Source organism: Pinus tabuliformis, chromosome 1_1 (assembly GCF_031772625.1).
Source record: "Pinus tabuliformis cultivar Carrire ecotype Pingquan chromosome 1_1, CPIR1, whole genome shotgun sequence".
NCBI lineage: Eukaryota > Viridiplantae > Streptophyta > Pinopsida > Pinales > Pinaceae > Pinus > Pinus tabuliformis.
The window spans coordinates 502,641,878-502,665,354 of record NC_142297.1 but is presented as its reverse complement, the minus strand read 5'-3'; the positions used below and the strand labels follow the sequence as shown (position 1 = coordinate 502,665,354).

Genomic DNA, 23,477 nt, shown 5'->3' with positions numbered 1-23,477 from the left:
AACACAACACATTTATAGGTCTAGGCTAGAGACATGTTTCGGCGTCATAAAATCTAGTAACTATCATTTTCATTGAAGGTTGGGTGATTCCTCCTCTTTGATACGACAAGTGCTAGCATGGACTTGTGCTCCACGTACCGTCGAGTATATATTGGGAGACCACAATAGGCTTATATCCTTTATCCATAGGAAGCTATGTCTACTGCCCTATCGATCACATTGCACTGAACATAGCATTTGGGAAGATTGACTGCTGTACATAAGTCCTTGGTAATTTCTCTTTAATTTATCACCAAGGTGTATATTGCAGTTTTGTGATTGGTTTGGTAATCCCTCTGTCTAGATTTCCAGAGTAGTCACTTTTGTTCCTTTTCGACTCCTTAAAAGAAAAGGTCCATCTGAGCACTTGTCACTTCAGGCTCATTAAAAATCAAAGGGGACTGGAGTCATCTTTAGCTGTTTCTCGACTCTTAAAAATTGAAAAAGCAAAGTTGTGTCAAAGCGTCATTAAAATTTATTTAATTCGGAATAACATCCCTATTCCTTCGTTGATCTTAGGTTGAGATGATGGAGTCTACCAATCAAGGAATCCCTTTTGAGGGGAATCCTAGTCCTTTCTCCTCTTGGGGAGATATTGGTGCTCCGTATATGGCCACATTGTCCCTTCTGGGAATCACAATTGGCCTACTGGTATGGCTATTCTCAACCTCTGTCATTCAAAATACCGTAATTCCTCAGCAATCGAATCAACAACCAGTTAATACTAGAGTTGACCCTTCGCCTTCTTCTTCGTTTGTTTCTCCCTCCCCTTCTTCCTCTTCGCTTGGTGAAAATAGTGATGTTAGTAACCAAGTGACTGAGAAGAAGAAGAAAGGGAAGGAGAAGAAGAAGAAGAAGTCAGTTAAGCAAGGGGGAAACCATGAATCATCTGGTGAAAATCCGCACACTAAATCTCCCAGATATCCTTGTGTAATTTGTAGAGGAAACCATTTTCATCGAGATTGTCCTTGCCTTCCACAGATCTTGAGAGAATGGTCTCCCCGCTCACACCGTCCGGTGTCATCAACCTCTGGTGATCATGTTGATAGCACACCATCAACTAGTGAAAATGAAGTTCATGGACAGAAAGGAAAGGTCAAAATTCCATGTGGATTATGTGAAGGGGACCATCACCTTCCCCATTGTCCTTTTTTGGATGAGGCCAAAAGAGTCTTGCGTAACCGTCCTCCTTCTCTGCAGCAACTTCCATCTGGATATAGGAAACTCACCTCAAGTCCTTTACTACTTGAAAATCTGACTGACATAACTCAATCGTCGGTCCAAACACCTATTGTTGAGAGTGAATCTTCTGAGTCCATATTGGACAAAAGTCAACAGGTCGAGATGGCAGTCGACCCAGTTTCACATCTAGAAGGTCCACCTTCAAATGATACAATTTCCAAAGAGAATGAGAATGATACCGTTCAAATTCTTTTTGTTAATTCAGAGTCTGATGAACTTGGGGACAATCCACCGGTTCCTTTACAACAGGAGGAGAATTCCCCAGTTCCTGCTACTCAAGGGGTCAATTCAACCGTCTATTTGGTACCCCCTCCAAGAAGTCTAGTTACTTCCTTCGATTGCAATCGACTAGCAAGATCCCACCTTCCTTCTAATGTACCATTCCGAATCATAGTACAAGTGTACAAAATGATTGTGTCTGGCACTATCATAGATGAAGGGGCTTCAGTGAGTATCCTTTCCTCAACTTCTTGGAAAGCGCTTGGTTCGCCATCGCTTATGCCTGTTACACAGAATTTGTCAGGCTTTAATAAAGGAACCAGTCGACCGTTAGGGATCCTTCCTAAGTTACCCATAACTTTAAGAAGGAAAACCGTTCACTTGAACGTGATGGTAGTCCAAGGACCGTTAGATTACAATTTGCTCCTTAGACGTGACTATGTTTACAACATGGAAGCTATTGTTTCAACACTCTTTTGAGTGATGTGTTTTTCGCATGAAGGCAAAATTGTCACTGTTGACCAACTTTCATTTCTCGGTTCAAACACAGCTTCAAGTCAAACATCATCCCTAAATGGTCCTTTTTTGTCAAGAGTGTCTCTTCAACCTTAATTCCATCCACCTAATTACCGTGAGTAATCCGGTGAATGTAACGAAGCTTAGGGGGCATGCACCCTTGTCTATTTTAAGACAGACCCAACTGAAAAGATAGGTTCCCCTGTAGGTTATGTGATTGGAAGTGTTATCTCACACCATTCACCTTTGTCTATTTGATGGACAAAGCCAAGGGAGTGTTTCGTCAGCTCCGCTGACAAAAACAATCCTGCTTAACCGCAGTGACTTCCATATGGTTACCTAGAGACTCTCCTTTTCTTGATGCCTAGGGGCATGCAAACCTTTTTATGCAAGCAAAAAACGACCAATTTCATTTTTTAGCTTTTTAGATTTTTTATCTTTTTAGTTTTTTCAACTTCTTAGGTTAGGTGATTGGTCTGATCCACCATTCACCTTTGTCTATGTTGCAGACAAAGCAAAGGAAGTGTTTGAACCATTCCGTGGATGAAACCATCCTACCTAGTCTCAGTAGTTCCTTAGCTTTCTATTTTTTTAGCTTTTTAGTTTGGTCGTTCATAGCTTACATAAAAAGGAACAATGAGAAATGTTTCCGGAAAGTTCAAGCTTGTTAAAAAATAAACCTGCCACTAAGCATATGTTCCCCGAGAGTTCAAGATCATTAAAAAATGAACCCAGCTTCGGTAAATAACCTTTGTGATTGCCATTCTATCAGCCTTTTGAGCCTTCGTTGTGTTCCTTCCATCACCTCCATCCTTTTGGCCGATCATACGCTTCCACTTAATTATTTACCTTTTTGAGGAACAGCTGCGATGAGTGGTCCTGCTGGCCACCCTCTTCACATCACCATGTTTTGAGAAGTTCCAAGATTACTCGGAACCAGTTGCTACCCTAAATGCCACTCGTTCCTCAAAAAACGAGTCTACTTTTAACTCTTTTAAGACTCGATAAATATGAAAAGATTGTCGATCTATTGGCCTTTCCAGCTTGCTAAAGTGATTGGAAGTGCCATCCCTCCTATATATTTTAAACTTTTCAGACCTGAGGGATTATCTCATGAAAAAGTTTGAGCGCTTGTCTTTTCGGCTCGCTAAAGTTATCGAAAACTCATCCCTTTCGTATTATTTTATTCTTTTTCGAACTTAAGGGATTATGCTACGAAAAAGAACTACTGAAATTTCCTTTTCGTCCCTTTTCAAACTCTCTAAACATGAAAAGGATTGAGTTATCCTTGTCGTTAAACTCATTAAAACAATAGTGACAAACTTGTCCACCTGGACAAGAATGAGTTTCACTATTGCTAGGCTCACTAAAACATAGCGACAGGTTTGCCCGAAGGGAAAATTATAGAACATGCATATGTTATCCTCCTCAAACTTGACAAAAATAAAGAGGTACTGGTCAGCAATGATTGGGGAAAAAAGGAAGAAAACTTGAAGAATTTTATTGGTAGCAGGTCGCTCTTGAACATGACACTTTCACTCCATCACCATGATTGAGTCAGGTTGGGTTATTCCGTTCACCGGTCATATTACCATTGGTCCTCCATACCATCCATCTTTTGGGGTTAATGCTACCAATCCATCTTAGTGTCGCTGATATGTTCAAGAGAAGTCATTCAGAGAATTCACCATCCAATTAATGCCTCATCCACTGCAATAACTTCACCCTCCATTTTTCATGACCGCCATTCTTGAACCTTGTATGATCAGATCGTTTTCACCTCCAGAAAATCATTTGCTTCGTTTCATGTCGTAGATGTGGGATACATTAAGTCCCTTCCATGACAGGTCACTTCTTGTCAACATCAGCTCATTATCCAAGAAGTTGACTTAGAAACAACCCTTTCAGTACTTTGAAGCTTGCATGCCTCAATGGAAAATTTCTCACTTCCGGCGACAAGTTGACATCACTGGCCTTCGACCAAAAGATTTTGTGTGGTGTTCGACATCAGATCATATAATAACACCACGTGACTTGTACTGTAGTACCTTGAGGGTCATCATCATTATCGATGATTCCTCTTGCGTCTATTAACAACTTACACTATGGGTTGGTAATCAGGCGATGTCTTTCCATGTTAAACTTCAAAACATCTCTTCACATGGATTGACATGTACATTGGGCGAAGATTGAACAAGTTTGAAGACCCCGGATCTAGTTTCATCCATCCAGGCTGTGATATATTCAGGAGCATAAAGACATCAAATGTACACAGAAGCTGCACAGATGGTCATCTAAGCCAGGGATGATGACTCTCCAGTCTGCAACTGCAGACAATTATCTATTCTATGTACATGAAAATGAATTTATAAAGTTGAGCATGGGAATGCCCGCCTTAGCTATATCATGAAAATAATATGATGATGATGTATTGTATTGTATCTTATATAGGTCACCTTCTAGTTCGAATACCTCGAATCCTCATGATAAAGCATTTCACCCGACATCAAAAGATTTACGACTTCATGCTTTAGGGGGCAACTGTTATAGACATATTTGGGCACTGCAACCCCAATCTTATATGTCAATAAACCAAGGGCTCTTTAACCCCTAAAAGTTTTGTTTTATACCCTAAAAGATCATGGTCAACTGATTACATCATTCCCTAGAAGTTCTACATGAAAAACCACTCAGAACTGGCCAAAACTGGACCATACTAACTGCTCCACTGTTAGGGTGCGATGCATACTGACTCCTCCACTAGCTAGGTGCGATGCATACTGAAGAGGCCTTCTGTGGGGTGTGATGAGCGAGAATGGACAAATTTCCGAGATAGTTTGCTAAGTGGATGCTCATGGAATCTTCTAGAAACTTCTCCTATGACACTTGCCTCTCTGAATTCACCCAGGGATGAATAAGAAATCCAAGAAATCTCCAAGTGGAACCAAGAACTACAAGTGGAATGACACTAATCAAAAACCCAGAGATGACTCACACCTTTGTAGACATCTATAAATGGATCCCTCATCTGAGAGATCTAGAGGCTGGAATTTTGTAATTTGCAAGGAAGTGCTGATAGTTTGTCTTTGAGAAGGAGCATTATATTGTTGGGTGATCCTGCTTTTCATGAGGTGAAGAGGGCTTTGATGCTGGGAGGATGATGTTGGATCAGACAGCTAGGTTGTAATTCTCCCTTCTATTTTAATAAAGTTCTTTGAGTTTTCCTCCATACAATCATGTACTTGTGAATCTTGTTATTTGTGAATGCCATTGTATGTTCAATGTATTTATGATCCTGCATTGTTTATGATATAATAGATCGTGATGCTTTGATGGTGTTTTTTTACTTTGTTTCTACAGGTATTCTCTAAGTGGGACAAGTAGGAGAGGAGTTGCAAGCTCTATCAAGGGGGAGAGAAATCAAGCAAGGAGTCAAGCAGAAGATCCAAGTTGGTCTCTTTGCTTCTCTCTTATCTATCATACATAGAGGAAATTGCAAATTGCTTTGATTGTTTGTTTCTAGGATAGCTGCCAATCCTAGTGGGACTAGTAGATCATAAAGACACTAGTTTTCCTGGAAACAATGAGATCATGCGAAAAGTCACTTAAGAAGAATTTAGATTGATAGCAAGAGGAAGAATTCAAAATCACGAAGAAGGAAAACTTGGAACATATATCTCTCATGGAAAAAGGAAGAAGGAAAGAGGATTTTATCCAAGGAATCCCACATTTCAAAACTGAAAAAGAAGGAATGACAGATCAATATCTCATATTGAGTGCTTCAATTGTCATAAGAAAGGTCATTATGCATGAGATTTTCTCGAGAAAGGGAAGAGATCATTCTAAAACTACAATAAAAGGGGAAGAAAAGACAATCAAAGAAAGAATCATGAAAAAAGAGATGAGAGAAGAAGAAGAGACTCCTCAAGCGACCATGAAGAACATTATCCTCCTCAAAAGAAGCAAAGGGCACCCAAATATGGAAGTAATATTGCAAATAAATCTGAATACATTCTCATATCTGCTCTTACTAGTTCTTCTCCACTGGATTCATGGGATAGTTGGCTAGTTGATAGTGGGGCCACTCATCATTTCTCTGGTTATAAAGAAGTCCTCTTTGATCTGGTAGAGAGGGAGACTAAGTTAAGGATAATTCTTGGAGACAATTCTACTCATCTCGTGAAACGTTTTGGGTCCGTCAAGTTTTAGCTAAATTCTGGGGAATATGTTATGTTGCATGATGTCATGTATGTACCAAGATTAATGAAGAATTTGGTATCTGTATCTGCATTGGAAGACAAAGGGATGAGGGTTTCCTTCATCAAAGGTAAAGTTCTATCTTGGCATGCTGATTCATCTATGCAAGATGCCTTTATACTAGGATTGATATTTTAAGGACTCTATAAGGTCATAGGAAGACCTCTCCTTGCATTGGCTCATTATACAAATCACTTGAGTGATTATGGCACCGCAAAATCGCTCATCTTCATTATGATGCACTTCCAAAATTGAAGAAATTGGTCTCTAGTATGATCGATGTTTTGGCTCAACATGATGGAGTCTACAGAGGTTGTGCAAGTGGAAAGAAAACAAGGGGACCATTTCCCTCCAGTAAGAACAAAACTTATGACATTCTTCATCTCATTCATTCTGATATATGTGGTCTGATGCTTGTGCATTCAGTTGGTGGTCATCTCTACTACATTACCTTCATTGACAACTTCTCAAGAAAGACATGGATATATTATCTTAAGCACAAGGATGAAGCCTTCAAAACTTTCAAGGAATTCAAAGTATTGATCAAAAATCAATTAGGTAAGAGAATCAAAGTCTTTAGGTCCAACAATGGAGGAGAATACATGTCAAAATAATTCATAGAATTCTGCAAGAAATACGAAATAAAAAAGGAAATGATTGTGACATATACTCCTCAACAGAACAGGCTCACCGAAAGAAAGAACCAATCTATATTAGAAGTTTCCCGTGCTATGCTCCCTAATGAAAAGATGCCAAAATTCCTTTGGGCTGAAGCTACATATACTGCGGTATATGTTCAGAACATGGTGCCTCATCAAGTGTTGGAAAACAAGACTCCTGAAGAAATATTTACAGGGATCAAGCCTGATATCAACCATTTTCGTGTATTTGGATGCCCAATATATTTTCATGCGTCGAAAGACAAAAGGAACAAACTGGAAGCTACTAGAAGAAAAGGTATGTTGTGGGTTATTATGAAAATTCGAAAGCTTATAGAATTTATTTTCGTAGTCAGAGAAAGGTAAAAATTAGCAGGGATGTAGCATTTGATGAAGATGAATCTCTTGGAAAAGTAAGAGATGTTCCTCTAGCTCCTCCTTCCAAGGAAGAGAATGATGACTAGGATATTCTGGATGGTCCGGATGCACTTGAACATGATATGGTTGATGATCCAATAGAGCCTATGGATCCGTTAGATCCTCCCTCTAAGAAGAGATCTTTGTGACACTCTATAGGATACGGAAAGGAATGTCCCCATCTGTAGATCATTGAGAGAAAGGAAACAACCTTGAAGGTATCAGGGATATGTTGTTTTAATGAGTACTATGACTCATGTTGAACCATCCTCATTTGAAGAAGTAGTAAAAGAAAAAGTTTGGACGGATGTTATGGCTAAAGAATATGAATCAATTATAAAAAATGATGTATGGGATATTGTACCTAGACCAAAAGGGAAGTCTACTGTGACTTCAAAATGGTTGTTTAAAATCAAGCATGGAAGTGATGGAAGCATCGAGAAATATAAAGCAAGGTTCATGGATCATGGATTCTCTCAGAAAGAGGGAGAAGATTATGATGACATATTTTCTCCAGTAACTCGATATACAACCATCCACTCTATAGTTTCCCTTGCTACAAGTCAAGGATGGACTCTTCATTAGATGGATGTAAAGACCACCTTCCTCCATGGCATGTTACAGGAAGAGGTATATGTTGAACAACCACAAGGATTTGAAGTGGAAGACTGGAAAACACATGTGTGCAGGTTGAAGAAGGAATTGTATGGTTTGAAGCAATCTCCTCGATCTTGGTATGCGCGTATTGACAACTACTTAATAAAGTTGGGATTCACAAGAAGCAGTGTCGATCCCAACCTATACTTCAAGGTAATCCAAGGTATGCAATTGATTCTGGTTTTGTATGTTGACGATCTATTTTTGATAGGTAGTGAGCCTCTAATGATCAAATGTAAGAGGAAGCTAGCCTCTGAGTTTGAAATGAAATACCTTGGTCTTATGCACTATGTTTTGGGCCTTGAAGTGTGGCAAAAGTCTGGTGAAATTTTCCTCTCGCAAGGGAAATACATTGTAAAGTTACTGGAAATATTTGGAATGACTGAATGTAAATCCATGGTCACTCCTATGGAAATAAATTTCAAGAAATTATGTGGAGATGCTGTAGGACTAGACTTAGAAAATCCATCTTAGTATAGACAATTGATTGGGGCTTTGATGTTCCTTGTGAACACTCGTCCAGATATATGTTATGTAGTAAACACTCTGAGTCAGTTTATGACTGAGCCCCACCACTCACATTGGATAGCTGCCAGACACATATTGAGATACTTGCATGGGTCAATTACACTTGGCTTGAGATATTCTGTAGGAAATGTTTAGCTTCATGGATACACTAATGTTGATTAGGCCGAAAATACTTTCGACAGGAAAAGTACTTCCAGATGTTGTTTTAGCCTTCGATCTGCCATGATATCCTAGATGAGCAGGAAACAAAAATTTGTAACATTGATCACAACCGAAGTAGAATATATTGCCGCTAAAATGGCTATTTGCGAGGCAGTATGGTTAAGAAAGCTCTTTGGAGAGTTGTTTGAGTAGGTCCAAGACACCATAATAATATAGTGTGACAACAAGAGTGTGAGCCTTCTGGTAGAAAATATTGTCTTTCATGACAAGTCCAAGCATATTAAAATTCAATATCACTTCATTCGAGATATGGTGTAGAGAGGAGCTGTCAATCTCCATCACATATCAATATATGATCAGATTTCAGATATTCTCACCAAGGCATTACCACAGAGAAAGTTCATAGAAAATCTTGGATTGATGGATGTAGCCCCTCTAGATAAGGGGCAGTGTTGATCGAAGACACTGAGCATACTCTTCCTGCCCTGCTTGAGCTCTCAGGGTGAGGAATTGAGATAAAGGGCTCCTAGAGTTAAGGGAACTCTGGAAAATATGGAGGTACCATATCTGTTACCTAGGGTTGAAGAATGTTGCTCCCCTATATTTATACGGTCGAAGAATGCTACTCACTTATTGGTATTTGCAGATTATACCCTAGTTGGTATCATACCATCAAGAAGGCTAGCTAGATGCAATATTGCTCCTCGTTTTTGCCAACGAGTTGAGAGTTTACTTGGGGTGTACACACTTAGTCGAGTACGATGCAAGTGCTCTAACATTGATAGGAAGATCAATAAGAAATATTGTGGTTTGAGATAATCTGATATGATTCCGGGTAGAGAGTAAGCTCCCTGATGAGATTCCAGGGTTGAGGGTGTACTCCATTGTGAGGAGAGTTATCTTATTTCTTGGTATGGGTGGAATATATTGCTCCCCAATATGGTTCCAGGTTGAGTTGTGCTCCCTGATGATATACTCTTTGATAATGATTGATGATGATGTTTTGGGTAGCAGCCTGATTGCAGAGATTCTAGATAGCAGCTTTATGGATAGAGGGTGGTAGACTAAGCTCCCTTCGATAACAAATTCTTCTTCTTCTAGATTAGAGAAAGTTTCAACAATTAGAGTTGAGTAGAGATAGTCAAGAATTGCAACAACTTGAAAAGATGATGCAAATATATAGATAAGTGGAATTATCCCTAGTTGAGAGGGAGTGTTAATTTTTGCAACTACGGTAAAATTCCACATTGGACAATTCAGATGACCAAGATGATGCTTGCATTAAATTCCTCTTTTTGAGAGGACCAAAATGGACCTAAAGATCACTTGATTCGGTCAAGTGGAAGTTAAGTTTTGAATTATTTTATTAATTCATTCATTATGAAATGGGTCGTCCCTAACCACTTGGCTAATTGCTTGGGTCATTCTTAATCCCAAGTAAACCCTCAAGACAACCTATAAAAGGAAGCGACCTCAAGCTCATTTGGACACACACTCAAGTTATGTTTCTATTCTTCTACATTGTCTTGGCTCACACAGGTTCATCAACGAAATTCCTCATTGAGTCTGAGATCACAGGTGAAAGGTTCACTCTAGGTTAGGGCTTTCTGGATCTCAATTGTTGGAATGGATCTAAATTTTTTCGTCCATAGTCCTTAGCACAGAGTGGGCAAGGGAGCAACTTTGACACATTGGTTGCTTGGGGGCAGTTCAGAAGGAGCAACTTTGGGTTCAGAGGCAGATCAGAAGGTTTTGATCCCCGGTCGCTCGCTTTAGGTAGCCCAGGGAGTGACTCTACCATTACAATCGCCCGGATAGCATTGATAGGGTGTGACTTTGACTCGCTGGTCTCTCGAAAAACTTGACAAGAGAGCAACTTTGGTTCTTTTCTGTTCAGGGCCATAGTCGCAGGCAAAAAGACCTCCTAGGAGTGACTTCGCTGTTACGGTCTCTTGGATACTGTCTTCATGAGTTCGAATTTGAGGTTTTCAGTCGCTCACATATAGTATTGATGAGAGTGACCTAGTTCAGATCTAGGGTTTTGGAATATCAACATCAGTGATCTATGGATCTGGGTTTCTTTGTTGCAGATCAGTGGATCTAGCTTTCTCTGTTGTAGATCGGTAGATCTGAGTTTATCTGCTGGTATAACAGATATGTAGATTTGTAGATCTGGTTTATTGTTACCTGTTGCTGATCTATGTATTGGGCTCATTGTACTCACTGCTGTAACTTTTTATGACAATCTACTAAAGAAGAAGATTTGAAAGGGTTTCCCCCTTGTGGGGTTTTTCCCTGGTCTTGGACCAATCTATTGTCTCTTATGGTTGTGTGTTGTTGTCTTCTCTATCACTGCTTATATTTTTCATTCTTCAGTTACGTTTATGATTGATTATACTATGAATAGTTGGATGCATTGTTAATGAAATGGATAAATTGGGCTAAATTAACTAATACAAAATTTAACACTTTGTATGCTCCAGTTATGATATAGATTGAAGCATCTCTGGAGGAGCTTGCACATATGTGTTTTCTAGAAAAACTTAGCTAGCTATAAACAACAGAGAATGCAAAAAGAACAGAAAGATCCTTGGCAGCACTACGTGAATTGCTGAGGAAAGGCCTAGAACATGAAGCTTTAAGTGCAATTAGAGATTGGTCAAATTTTCTTGATTAAGCAATGAAGAAATTGCTTATAATTGAAATTGTTGGTTTGATTCAATGAGACACAACTCTTCTGATATGAAAAAACAATATCTCTTCAGAAGGTTAACAATAACAATTTAGCTCTATTAGCTCATATTCGTTGGGTTTCACAAGAAAGCACATTGCACTAGTATACTTTCTATTTTGGTTGTTTATGAGGAATAAACCTAGAGAGTTCCACAACATACAATACAATGTGCTCATAGAATATTTGAAGGTTGATTGGTGAGGATTTCCAATTGAAGGTTACTGTGTTGTTGGGATTTCTATATTAATATTGCCCCTCTTTTGTCTTTGTTTCGATTTTGATTGAGTTGCGTAAGCACAGGGATGAAAACTGATAGTGGTGGGTAGTATATGAAGAGTATCGTAATGTTTATGCTTCAATTTCAATGAGAACAAATTATTTCCATTTGTGATGGACCTGACCAAATAATATTATGTTCTTTCTTATATGTACATAAGGCAAATTATTTCTTGCTTGATTATGAAAACCAAAATACAGGGTTTCCAATTTAACAATCCTATGGACCTCTCTTTGCACCTTTTGGGACAATTGCTAATAAATATTAAAATAAAATATAATGATCAAATATGATGTTTTTCCCTAACCCAACTTATTAATGATAAAATGTATGATGGGTTAGAAGAAAGTTCAGGTTAGCTATAAATTATTTGTAGAACTACGTTGCATTTTAATAAACCCATGGGCTTCAAACACAAAAATATTACACGAATTTTGAAGTTCAAATGTGTGTGGCGTGCATAATAATGTATGACATCAACTCGGGTATTATATTTTTGATATTTGTCATAAAACTAACATTTTAAATTGTGAGCAATTTTAAATATCTAATAATATATAACGAAAGTTAAAAGGTTGTTAATTATTAAAATATGTGATTGTATTATTATTAATGCAATTTGAAAGAAGTAAGAGGTATTTTTAATATTTTAATAGTTATTTATTTGAAAGAAGTAAGAAATATTTGTAATATTTCATAATTATTTAATTTTAAAAAATATTAAAACAAAAATTTGAAAATCTAATAAATTTTTAATAATGAATTAAAAATATCAGTTTGAAAATCTAATAAACTTTTAAAAATCAATTAAAAATATCAGTTAAAAGTTTAGCTTTAAAGAACAACAATAATATATAAAAGAGAATATATATTAACAATTATCCTTAATTTTATTTCTCTAATAATAACAATGAGTTTTTAATATAATTATGTATTTGTCAAAAAATTATTCAATCTTTTAAAATTAATTAAAAATATTAGTTGAAAGTTCAATTTTTACGAACACTAATAACATATAAAAGAGAATATATACTAACAATCATACCTAATTTCATTTCTTTACGATATGTTTTTCCAAAAATTATTATTTTTATTTAAGAAAATAATTTATTCATTTTTATTTAAAAAAATATTAAAAAAATTATGATTTAAATATTAGATTATGAATATAGATGAACATTTTCTAAATTAAATTAATTGCAATGTGAAAAAACTCACAATTACAATGAAATTGAATACTTATAAAATATGAAGGATTCAATACCTATGCTCTTCCACCCTTATTACAATGTAGATGTTCAATAATGGCAATCACATCATATTTCTTATATCATTCCTCTCTATTTCAGTTTAATTTATTTATAACCTATAGATTTTAACATTTTATTTACAAAACAACCTTATCTATCTTTATAACAATAGTTTTATGCATAATAACTTCTACTATCAATTATTTTTTGTAGAAGAGGGAAATACTAACTTCTAATATCATTTACTTTTAGCAAAAGAAACTGGTATTAAGCAACAACGCTTCATATTACACTTGTTTAATTCAGTTATATTTTAATTGTTTTATGTTTTTGTTATTTTTTGTCTTTTAAAATGAGAGTGGTAGAGTATATATGCTTTTATATACTTTAATAATCAAGTTCTTTACTCCACAAATAAAAATGTCTTATACACCAATTTGATATTTAACTTACATTAAAATTAAATAAAATATCTTATCATTATTTTTTTATTAGTTATTTAACGTAAATAATTACCCTACTTATTTATATATTTAAATAGTTTAAATATTATAACTTAAATTTATAATAAATATAAATTCTCATCCAATTTTAAATAAAATAAATTATAATTATATATAGATAGATATATAACCCATTTCAAAATAAGTCTTTTTCTATCTTTAACGTGTTCCATCGAATCATTATTTTAAAGAGCACTTCAAATTTTATTTTTGGTAATCTTTCCTCCATCAAAATTAGAGAATGAATCACTCACTTTAAAATTAAAACAAAATTTCCCTCTCTTTGATCTTGGGGCTATGTTATCCCAACAAGATTCAAATTCTCCTAACACACGATTTATTGGATGAAATATGCATATTATGCAAGAGCATATTTTCGTTTCTTATTGTAATGGTAGTTCCAAGCCAACTTCATCTATTATACAAAGGAAAAGGTATTTATATAATGTTGTTATTTAGAAGGATTAACAATCATCTCTTATGGAGGTCAGCATTATCAGGGAAGGAGTAATCCTCGGAAGATTGGAAGAAAGACGAAAACAAGAGGAGATCCTCTGGCGTCAGAAATCTAGGATAAAATGGTTAAGAGAGGGAGAGAAAAATACAAAATTCTTCCACCAGTCAATGATCAAACACAGGCAAGGAAATAGAATCCTTTCGATTAATGATAGGAATGCGAGAAGGGTGGTGGAGCAGAAGGAAATAGAGCAGGTTTTAGTGGATTACCACAAAGAGATGCTAACAGAACCTCAAGTGGATAGATCGGGGGCCATTCAAGAGATCTGTTCTGCCATTCCTAATCTGGTCACTGAGGATCAAAACAAAGCCCTCATGAGGGCTGTGACCTTAGAAGAGCTGGAAGATGTCGTGAAGACTATGAAAAAAGGGACTACTCCTGGACCGGATGGTTTCACAGTGGACTTCTACCAGGCAAGCTGGCACTTCTTGGGGAACGAGATTCTGGACATAGTGGAAGAATCAAGAATAAATCAAAAGGTATGGCAGGCTTTCAATTCAACTTTCTTTTCCCTCATACCTAAGGGAGACAACCTAGAAGAGGCAAGTGGATTCAGACCTATAGCTCTCTGTAACGTCATTTACAAAATGATAACTTCTCTGATTGCCAAAAGACTCAAACCTCTCTTGGACAATCTTATCTCGGCTGAACAGACCGGTTTTGTGGAAGGACGGCAAATTCTCGATGGGCTGGTAGTAACTCAGGAGGTGATTCACTCCCCAAAGGTTAAAAAACAAAAAGGGATGCTGATCAAATTGGATTTATCCAAAGCATATGATAGGCTTAACTGGAAGTATTTAGAAACAGTGCTAGAGAGATTTGGGTTCCAGCAAAGATGGATTGCTTGGATTCATAACCTGATCTCATCCCCCCATTTTTCTATTCTGGTTAACGGAAGCCCCTCTAAAACCTTTAATGCATCCCGAGGCCTCCGTCAGGGCGACCCTTTGCCCCCTTTCCTTTTCATTCTTGCCGCGGAAGGACTTGGTCGATTTATTAAACAAGAAAGAATAGCAAATAGAATCAAAGGACTGAAACTTTGGGGAAACAATCTCCCTTTAACTCATCAACAATTTGTTGATGACATTATGTTGTATGGGGAACCAACGGCAAGAGAAGTCCGACACCTTAAAAGAATCCTAGACTTATTTGCCGAGGCATCTGGGTTAGAAATTAATAAAGACAAGTCTTGCATCTTCATCTTCAATACAATGGAGCAGATCAAATCTCATCTTATTAGAATTCTCGGCTTCAAGAAAGGAGAATTTCCTTCTAAATATTTAGGTAATATTCTGGACCTCACCTCAAAAAAGGTGAAGAATTGGCAAGGAACCCTTGACAAACTAAACAACAAGGTCTCAAACTGGGCTTTCAGAGTTCTGAATATCGCTGGCAGAGTCGTTCTAGCCAAGTCGGTCCTCCAGGCGATCCCTATATACCCATTAGCGAGTATGGCGGCACCTGCTGGGGTTTGTGCCAAAATTAGGGAAATAATAAGAAAATTTATATGGAGTGGATCTGAACAGAAGAAAAAATGGGCCCTGGTCTCGTGGAGACAGCTGACAGAGAGAAAAGAAAAAGGAGGTTTAGGTCTAAGGGACCCGGAAATCCTTAATAAGGTGTTAGGAGTTAAACTGTGGTGGAGATGGCTCAGTGGTGGAAATGACTTATGGAAAAACATATGGAGGACCAAATATAGAATGCCAAACTCTCCAGCTGACATCCTAAGACAGCAGGAAATCCCTAAAGGCTCCTCTATTTGGGATCTTGCCTCCCAAAACAGAGATATAATTAACAATCATACCTTCTGGGAAATTAGAGGAGGTAGGGAAGCTAACTTCTGGGATGATAGGTGGCAACAGCGAGAGAGATTAACGAATAACCAGGACCTCTTGCAGATACGGGATAGAATTGAAAGAAACAGACCCAGAGTTAAGGACTACTGGAAAATAAATGAAATGTCGGAGGGATGGAGAATCTGGGAAGACCCGACAAAGTGGGATCGGGAACTGTCCCCCGAACTCCAGGAACACTACAGAAAAGAGATGGGATCAAGGAAAATCCGAGAACGACACGGGAAAGATATCCTTCGATGGGGATACAATATGAAAGGGATATTCACAACGAAAGAGGCCTACTTCTTAAAGGACGCTCAGGACAGAGATGACATGAATATAGACTGGAAAACTAACTGGGAAAGCAACTGGTGGCCTAAGGTTTCTATCTTTGTATGGCTAGCCTCTAAAAACAAAATTCTGACCTGGGATCGAATTCAAAAGAAAGGATTCATCGGCCCTTCTCGTTGCTACCTTTGTAACAAGGATACTGAGACTAGGGACCATCTGTTGATCAATTGTTCCTACACAGAGCAACTCTGGAAGAAGACTAAACGGCTATTCAACAAAAATGGTTTTTATACCAGAGACTTCACTGATTTGGTCTTCCAGTGGAATAAGGAAACCTTTCAATGCAGGGTTGTCCAGAGGGCTTGGAACCTTATCTCTCCCTTCATACTATGGATGATCTGGAAGGAACGAAACAGGAGGGTGTTTCAAAACTCTGGAATAAATCCAGAGTTTATTTGGGATCGGGTAATTGGAAGTATGCGTGAGACTATCCTGGTCGAAAAATGGGAAACTGATGATTGGAAAGCAAACTTGGAAGAACAGGAAATTTTAAACAAGTTAAATCTTCAAATAGAAATGGTGCACTTCAAAAGTCCGACCACTCAGGACATGCGGATTCAAAGTTCAGATAAATTCAGATATCCGCGAGATCAGTTTATCAAACTCAACTTTGACGGGGCCTCGAAGGGGAACCCGGGCGAAGCTGGCTTCGGGGGAATCTTCAGAGACAGTAATCACCAGGTTAGATGGATTTTCGCAGAATGGGGAGGGCAGATGATCAATAATGAGGCTGAGTTCTGGGCCCTGCATCAGGGTCTGTGTATTGCCATTAGAAACGACTATAACAATCTGGAAATTTCCGGGGATTCGAAGATCGCTGTTGACATGCTGAGGAGGCTCAGCAATGGGCAGGCATGGGAGAAAGTGGCCAAAAGCTGGCGCACGGCGGGCATTATTCAAGAAATAGCAGGTCTTATCAAGCGCATCGATTATAGACTCATTAGCCATGTTCGGCGCAAAGGAAATCAGCCTGCCGATTGGCTTGCCAATTGGAGCTGCCGAGGACGTGGCAATACCATAGACAGCCAATGGAGAGCTGTGGAGGGTAATCAGGATTGGGAAGAGCTGGCAAATATAATCAAATCCGATCATGACCATGCAACAAATGCCAATGAATGAATCAAGGAGCCGGACAGATACGGGCAAGTGGAGGCCTCGAGCAAAGGGAAGAATCCAGTCGAGACAGACAAAAAGCATCATGAAAGATTGCAGACTGAAGGATCGTGACCTAGACGACAGTACAGTGACGGCAGTTGAAATGTTTGGGCGACAGTACACTCCAGGTAACGTAATTAATGGTCTTTCTATGAGAGGTGCAGACTGCGGCCCGCCGGACCTCACAGCAGAAGAGATTAACAAAGATATGATGACCGAGAGTAATGGCTCTAAGGTGAGTTTCTGGCGGCAGAAGATTACTGGAACAAGCGGTTTCTCGACGGAAAGAAGTCGCTTTTATTCCCTACGTTGGCCGAATGAAAATTCATTCTGCATCTTTCTAAATTGGGTTAGGGTGGAGGTTTCATTTAAGCATCACCAGCGAGCAGAGTCCATTCCTAGGTATCAGAGAACCATGGGTGTCCGTCCGTCGTTTATCATGGAAACTAGACAGAAGCTTAGGCAGGTGGAAGAGAATCAGAATGTCGGGGAGGACAGCAGACGCCGTAAAGGCAAAATCATTATGCAGCAGGACCCTCCTTTTACTGTTTTGGAAATTGAGGATGATTCGGATGAAGACCCAGCCCCAGATGTTGGTAGCAATGGCAGATACCACCGACAGACCGCGACGGAGGAAGGAAAGGAGCAAGAGGAGGTGGATTTGACTGGTTTTCAAGACCCGAAGGTCCGGCGCTACGGTATGAGGAAGCGCAGCCCGCCAACTGATAAGGATCCTGACAGAAATGGTAAACGGACTAAAAGCCAGAAGGGTAAAGGCAAGATGGAGGGGGAAACCTCCAGAGGTGGCCAGGGGAAGAGACGGAAGCAAAAAGAAACCGTCTTACACTGAATTCGCAGGGCTGAAAAGGCTTTCTCCCGCAATGCCAAACCTGCTGTTCGCAAACTCATGCAACACCTGGAAGAAGATTCGATTCAGGAGAATTCCGACGAAGAGATGGGCGAATGGGAATTCCTTATCCCTGACCCGGGGCATACTCGAGGGCGCATGTCCTTATTCAAACAGTCGCTCCACATCTACTGGGTTATGAAGGGCCTCATGGCCAAAGCGTTGGAGCAGGTGGCGAAAGAAATGGTCAATTTGGCTAAAGGGGGTCCAGATATCCGCTGTGAACTGGCCTTTCTACGTGTGGCAATGACCAAACAAGATGAGAAGCTGGAGGCTATTCAGCAGCTGCTGAACCGCATTCTCCCAGACCCAGCGGATGAAGCAGCTCAACATCCTGATGGCGGCATCGAATGACAGGAGATATGTTTAACATCTTTAGTAATTTTTTTGGCTTTAGATTTGTACCTGTTAGAGATAGTAGAAGGCATGTAATTCAGAACAGCAGTTTTAGACATAGTGTTAGTAATGTTCATGATTGTATATCTTTTCTTGCTCAGACTACCAGACTGAGAGCCTTCTATTTTTGGGCTGCTTTTAAAAACTATCGATGGAACTCCGACCCGGTTTCCCCTTGAGGGCGGGCTATGACTGATTATGATTTGATGTACTGTTTTTTGATCGAGTAATAGAATGAGAAACACCCAGCTTACAAAAAAAAAAAAAAACAATCATCTCTTATGGTTTTGAGAAGATGCAACTGATAATAACACATAGAGCTAAGAAAATATTTAATGAATATAAAAACACAATACATTTCATTAATATCAAATGATGAATTTTAGAATATTAAGTGGTAAATGATAGATCCAATATTAGGAGAAGTCCATGTAATGGAAGAAAAAGTACTTAATATAATCTACATTTTCTTATCAAAATATTATTATATTTCTTTTACAAATTATCCATTATGTAGGGTGGGACAACACTGAAGAGAACATAATATTGTTGACTTACTAGTTGATAATGTTGTTATTGATGTGCATGATTGTAAAAAGGATGGACTCACATTTAAAATTAACAAAGATTGCAAGTTCAAAGAAATACTTGCTATTATCAACAATATGGGATAGATTTCTCATGCATTTATTTTTTCAAATGAAGGTTCTAAATCTTTGCAAGATCTCATGCACTGTATGCACAAGGTTTAGATTCCTACTTTCTCTAATCCTACTAAGCTTTTCATTTTAAATAGGAAGAAACATTAATCTCCTTAAACAAATATGGTAAGTGAAATGAAAATCCTATCTATAATTTATATTTTAAATCATTCATATGGAAAAGATAACTTGTTGAATCCTAATGAATATAATATTAGATGTAACATCACCTTGTTCTACCCAATCTTATTGTAATTATGGTTGTGATTGTATTGCCAGCATGGAAGGACTGTGATTAGGCGAAGCTTGGATTAATAATATGATAATTCTTATTAATTAACACAACTGAAGTTTGGATACTATTACAAATCCTTGGTTTGAAGGAAGCTTGTCATATGTCAATCTTGTTTAAATCCATGACGTCTGCTAGCTAAATTAAAAGATGCAGTTACTAGTGGTGTGCTAGTGGTTACACATATTTCTTACATGTTGGGTACCTATTATGTGTTGTGAATAGGTCCATATGCACTTGAAGAGGGAGGAGGTAGCAATCCACCACCTGACACTTGGAAAAGATGGGATTGGACAAAGGAAAGCATGGAAGTTTCATGTTGGGATGTGAAGAATAGGAAGGGATGCACTCATAGGATGATACAAAAGGACCTGAAGGGAAAAAAAAAAGAGGTAGATTGATATAGTCTAAAAATATCACTTAGTAGAGAGAGAGGTTATTCGAGAGATTTTGGTGACTTGTTCTAAGTCTTATCTCACTGGCATACATTATTTCCAGCTATTATCATAAGGCGTTCAAGATTTATTTGAGGTGACATTCTTAGTGGTGGGGGTATGAAATAGTTAATCATGGGTAGCGATGGAGTTGATTAGTGATTTGCAACCTACAGTTAATTTGTAGTGACCTCGAGTTTGTGCTTTGTGAATCTAGGCACCATTCCCCTGACTGTGTTTGAGACCCTATTTGTCTAAGCCTATGTGGATGGTATGAAACTGAGTAAATGAGAAACCCACTAGTGTCAAATTCCCTTGTGCAAGCAATTCCTCAGACACTGAATCTAGCTCGGGGATGGTCAGCTGCAAGAATGGTTGCAATGTAGCTGACCTATAGCTGGGAGGACAATGTAAATCTCTCTTTAAGTTTCCAACCATCTCAGACTAATTTAGTTAAGTATTCTTCAATTATGCATTTTATCCTATAAATTGTAATATGCCTTATTGGATTCATGACCAATGAGTAATACTTTGGAATATATATAAGGATGTATGATTCACTATTTAATCTTGATTAACCATCTACCTTGTGTCTTGGTGATGCTTGTGAGTTACTTTCATTATGTGGATGTAATCTTTCTATTATTTTGCAGGTTTTTTGCTATGATCCTAATTGGTGATCTGATATCACTCAGGGCTTATCTATGATTTCAGAAGATTTAGTTATCTTTATACATTTATAAGTTTATACAACTCATTGCCACAATCATGGTGATGGGTTATCATATTAGGAATTCAACTCATGTGTTGTGCACATAGAAAACCTCTAATTCTAGAATATTGTTGAGATATATGTTTAATTCTGGTGAGTTACTTACTTTTTATGTCTTCAGGGTCATGATAAAATTATGGATCTAGGTGGTTGTTGATATCCTCATGATTTGTAGAGTTACATGAATATGCATGGATCATTGAAGTTCCTTAGTTGTTATGATATAGCATGTGATTTCATTCATCTATTATGTTTATGAATCTAATGGCTCCTGTCCTTGTTTCATACTGTAAGTTACTTAACATGGTGTGGAAGTTATCCATGTGTTGAATGTTTTTGTGAGACATTGGTTTAAAATCAAATTAACAACTTTTACAAATCGATGTTAATTATTCATATAGTGATATTTTGTAAACACAATTTACCAATTAAATACACAATGCATACCTGGATTTCACTTTTGAAGTCGATCCTGGGCCGTCGTCGCTCCAAATTTTCTCCTCTTACCAAATGACCAAATCCTTCCTGCCAAACTGGGCACAATCCTTGGTACACAGCTCCAAAATACTTCAAAGTTGAAGCACTTTGGCCCCCGTTCCCAAAATCCTCAAGAAAAATTACTCAAATCTATAGTATTCATTCAAATCTCCAATTTTGATTCCATTATTCCAGTTCTGATTCTAATCCCTAGTTATCCTTTGTTTTTGGTACCTCTGTGTACTCATATATATATATATATATCCTTCCTAGGCGGTCGCTGCCCTCTTCCACCGCTCTCAAAAGATTTTATTTTGATAACCATAAGCTTATGCGTAGTTGGAAGATGAGGTATATTAATATGTTTGTTATGTTAAATTATAAGTTTTTAACTTAATTTTATTTAATAACCTTATAATTATGAAATACTTAATATGTGTATTTTGAGAGTGTCAAATTTTAGGTAATATATCCCTTCTTAATAATTTAGGTACTTAACCCCCTTTACCATTCATTTAGCAATCTTTCTTAATTATTTAATAAGTATAATAGTGCAAGGCATGCGATGTATGCATATGTAGCTATCATATGCATACATCGTATACATTCTAATACCCTTTTGCTTATAAATAGGAATGGGTCATTACAATTATTTAGGGTACAACAAAGCTTATTGTTATTTATCAATAATAAGAGAATTTTGTGGATGTACACATATATATAATGTTGCATTGTCTTGAGATATATAAAGGAAGTATGTTATGAGAATATCTCAACGAAATGATGCATGTGAGTTTTTTCATGATTATGAAGGATTTGTTGGTCCCTATGTTTGTTGTTGGGTTTTTGAGTTATACAACCACTTACATGGATAATTATGATTATCATATGTGCTAAGTTAATCAATATTAATGTGTGATTTGCATGAACTGATAGGTTGTAATTATCATGATCCCTTGTCTATCCGAGGTTGTAAACTCCCTCAAATGAGGAGGAAGTAGTGAGGTGCATATGTTGCATGCAAGAATTATATAAGTCCTGGTCGAAATATACACATGTATCCAGGGCCAAAGTGCTTTCTAGGTGAACTCCATATCTGCACCAGATATATTTTTAGTGTTCCAACACTAATATGTATCTAGGGTGAAGAAGCAAGATGAAATGTTGTGTAGAAAATGTATCTAGACATCGGGGTTATCAGTGTATTTGCTTTAATTGAGACATGTCAAATATTTGTGAAGCTAGATACTACTCGAGAGGAGAGTATTCATGATGGGCCTCGTTGGGGATGACTTCAAAAGAGGTTGTATTTTGTATAATACATCATGGGTGTGTCTTGCATGGAGGATTAATTCCGGAGGGCCAAATGGTGGAATAGCCCAATATATTTCTTTCTTAGAGTTGTAGTGACCCAGAGGTCTAGGGGTCTGGAAATCTTTCCAAGGTGAAAATTTTGGTGCACTTATATGGCCCCCAGAATCAAATATAATGTAAATATGTCAATTTTCATTAAGGGGCTTGGCCTGGTGAGACCCACAACCCTCGCTAAGGTGGCAGAGGCCATAAGGGCTTGACAAGTTTATGTGGATATCGCATGAATGGGTGAGATGGTATTAGAGTGGAGTTTACATGTCACGATGACACGTCATTATAGCGCTCAAATCATTGGAGGATCTTTTTAGTGATTATTTTATAATGTGGGCACATTAGATAGAAGGGGGATGGAAAAAGTCACATTAATTGTTGTTGTTCACCCCTATCATTAATGTACCTGATATTGGACATGATACATGATGAGATTAATAGAATCCAATTAGTGAGATGGTAATATTCCCATTAAGAGTTATCAATCACACCTCATGTCAATGGCATTATGCATCATGAAATGAAATGTGAACTTGGAGAAGAATCATTAAGTGTGATGAGTTTGCATTCCTACCATGTGGATAGATGATGTGGATAATATGATGACATTTTACTTATGTGGAAACTATAATAGGTATTATTTAATGTTGATTCAGTCAAAACTATATGATATGTGGCAGTGATCTATGGTGCCACATGGCAGAGGGAGTGCCACATGGAGTCGAGATGGATTCTATGCATCAAGAGGCTATGTCATTATGGAGTTTGGTTCCTTAGCACAATGGTGTGATGGCATGGTCAACAAAAGGTGATAG

General features: G+C 37.8%; 1 protein-coding gene across 1 annotated transcript; it reads left to right on the top strand.

Moving 5' to 3' along the window:
* Positions 1–13,940: 13,940 nt before the first annotated feature.
* Positions 13,941–17,282, top strand: LOC149213969 (uncharacterized). Its single transcript, XM_089389225.1, has one exon. The coding sequence runs from the start codon at positions 13,941–13,943 to the stop codon at positions 17,280–17,282; it is 3,342 nt and encodes a 1,113-aa protein (XP_089245351.1).
* Positions 17,283–23,477: the final 6,195 nt, after the last annotated feature.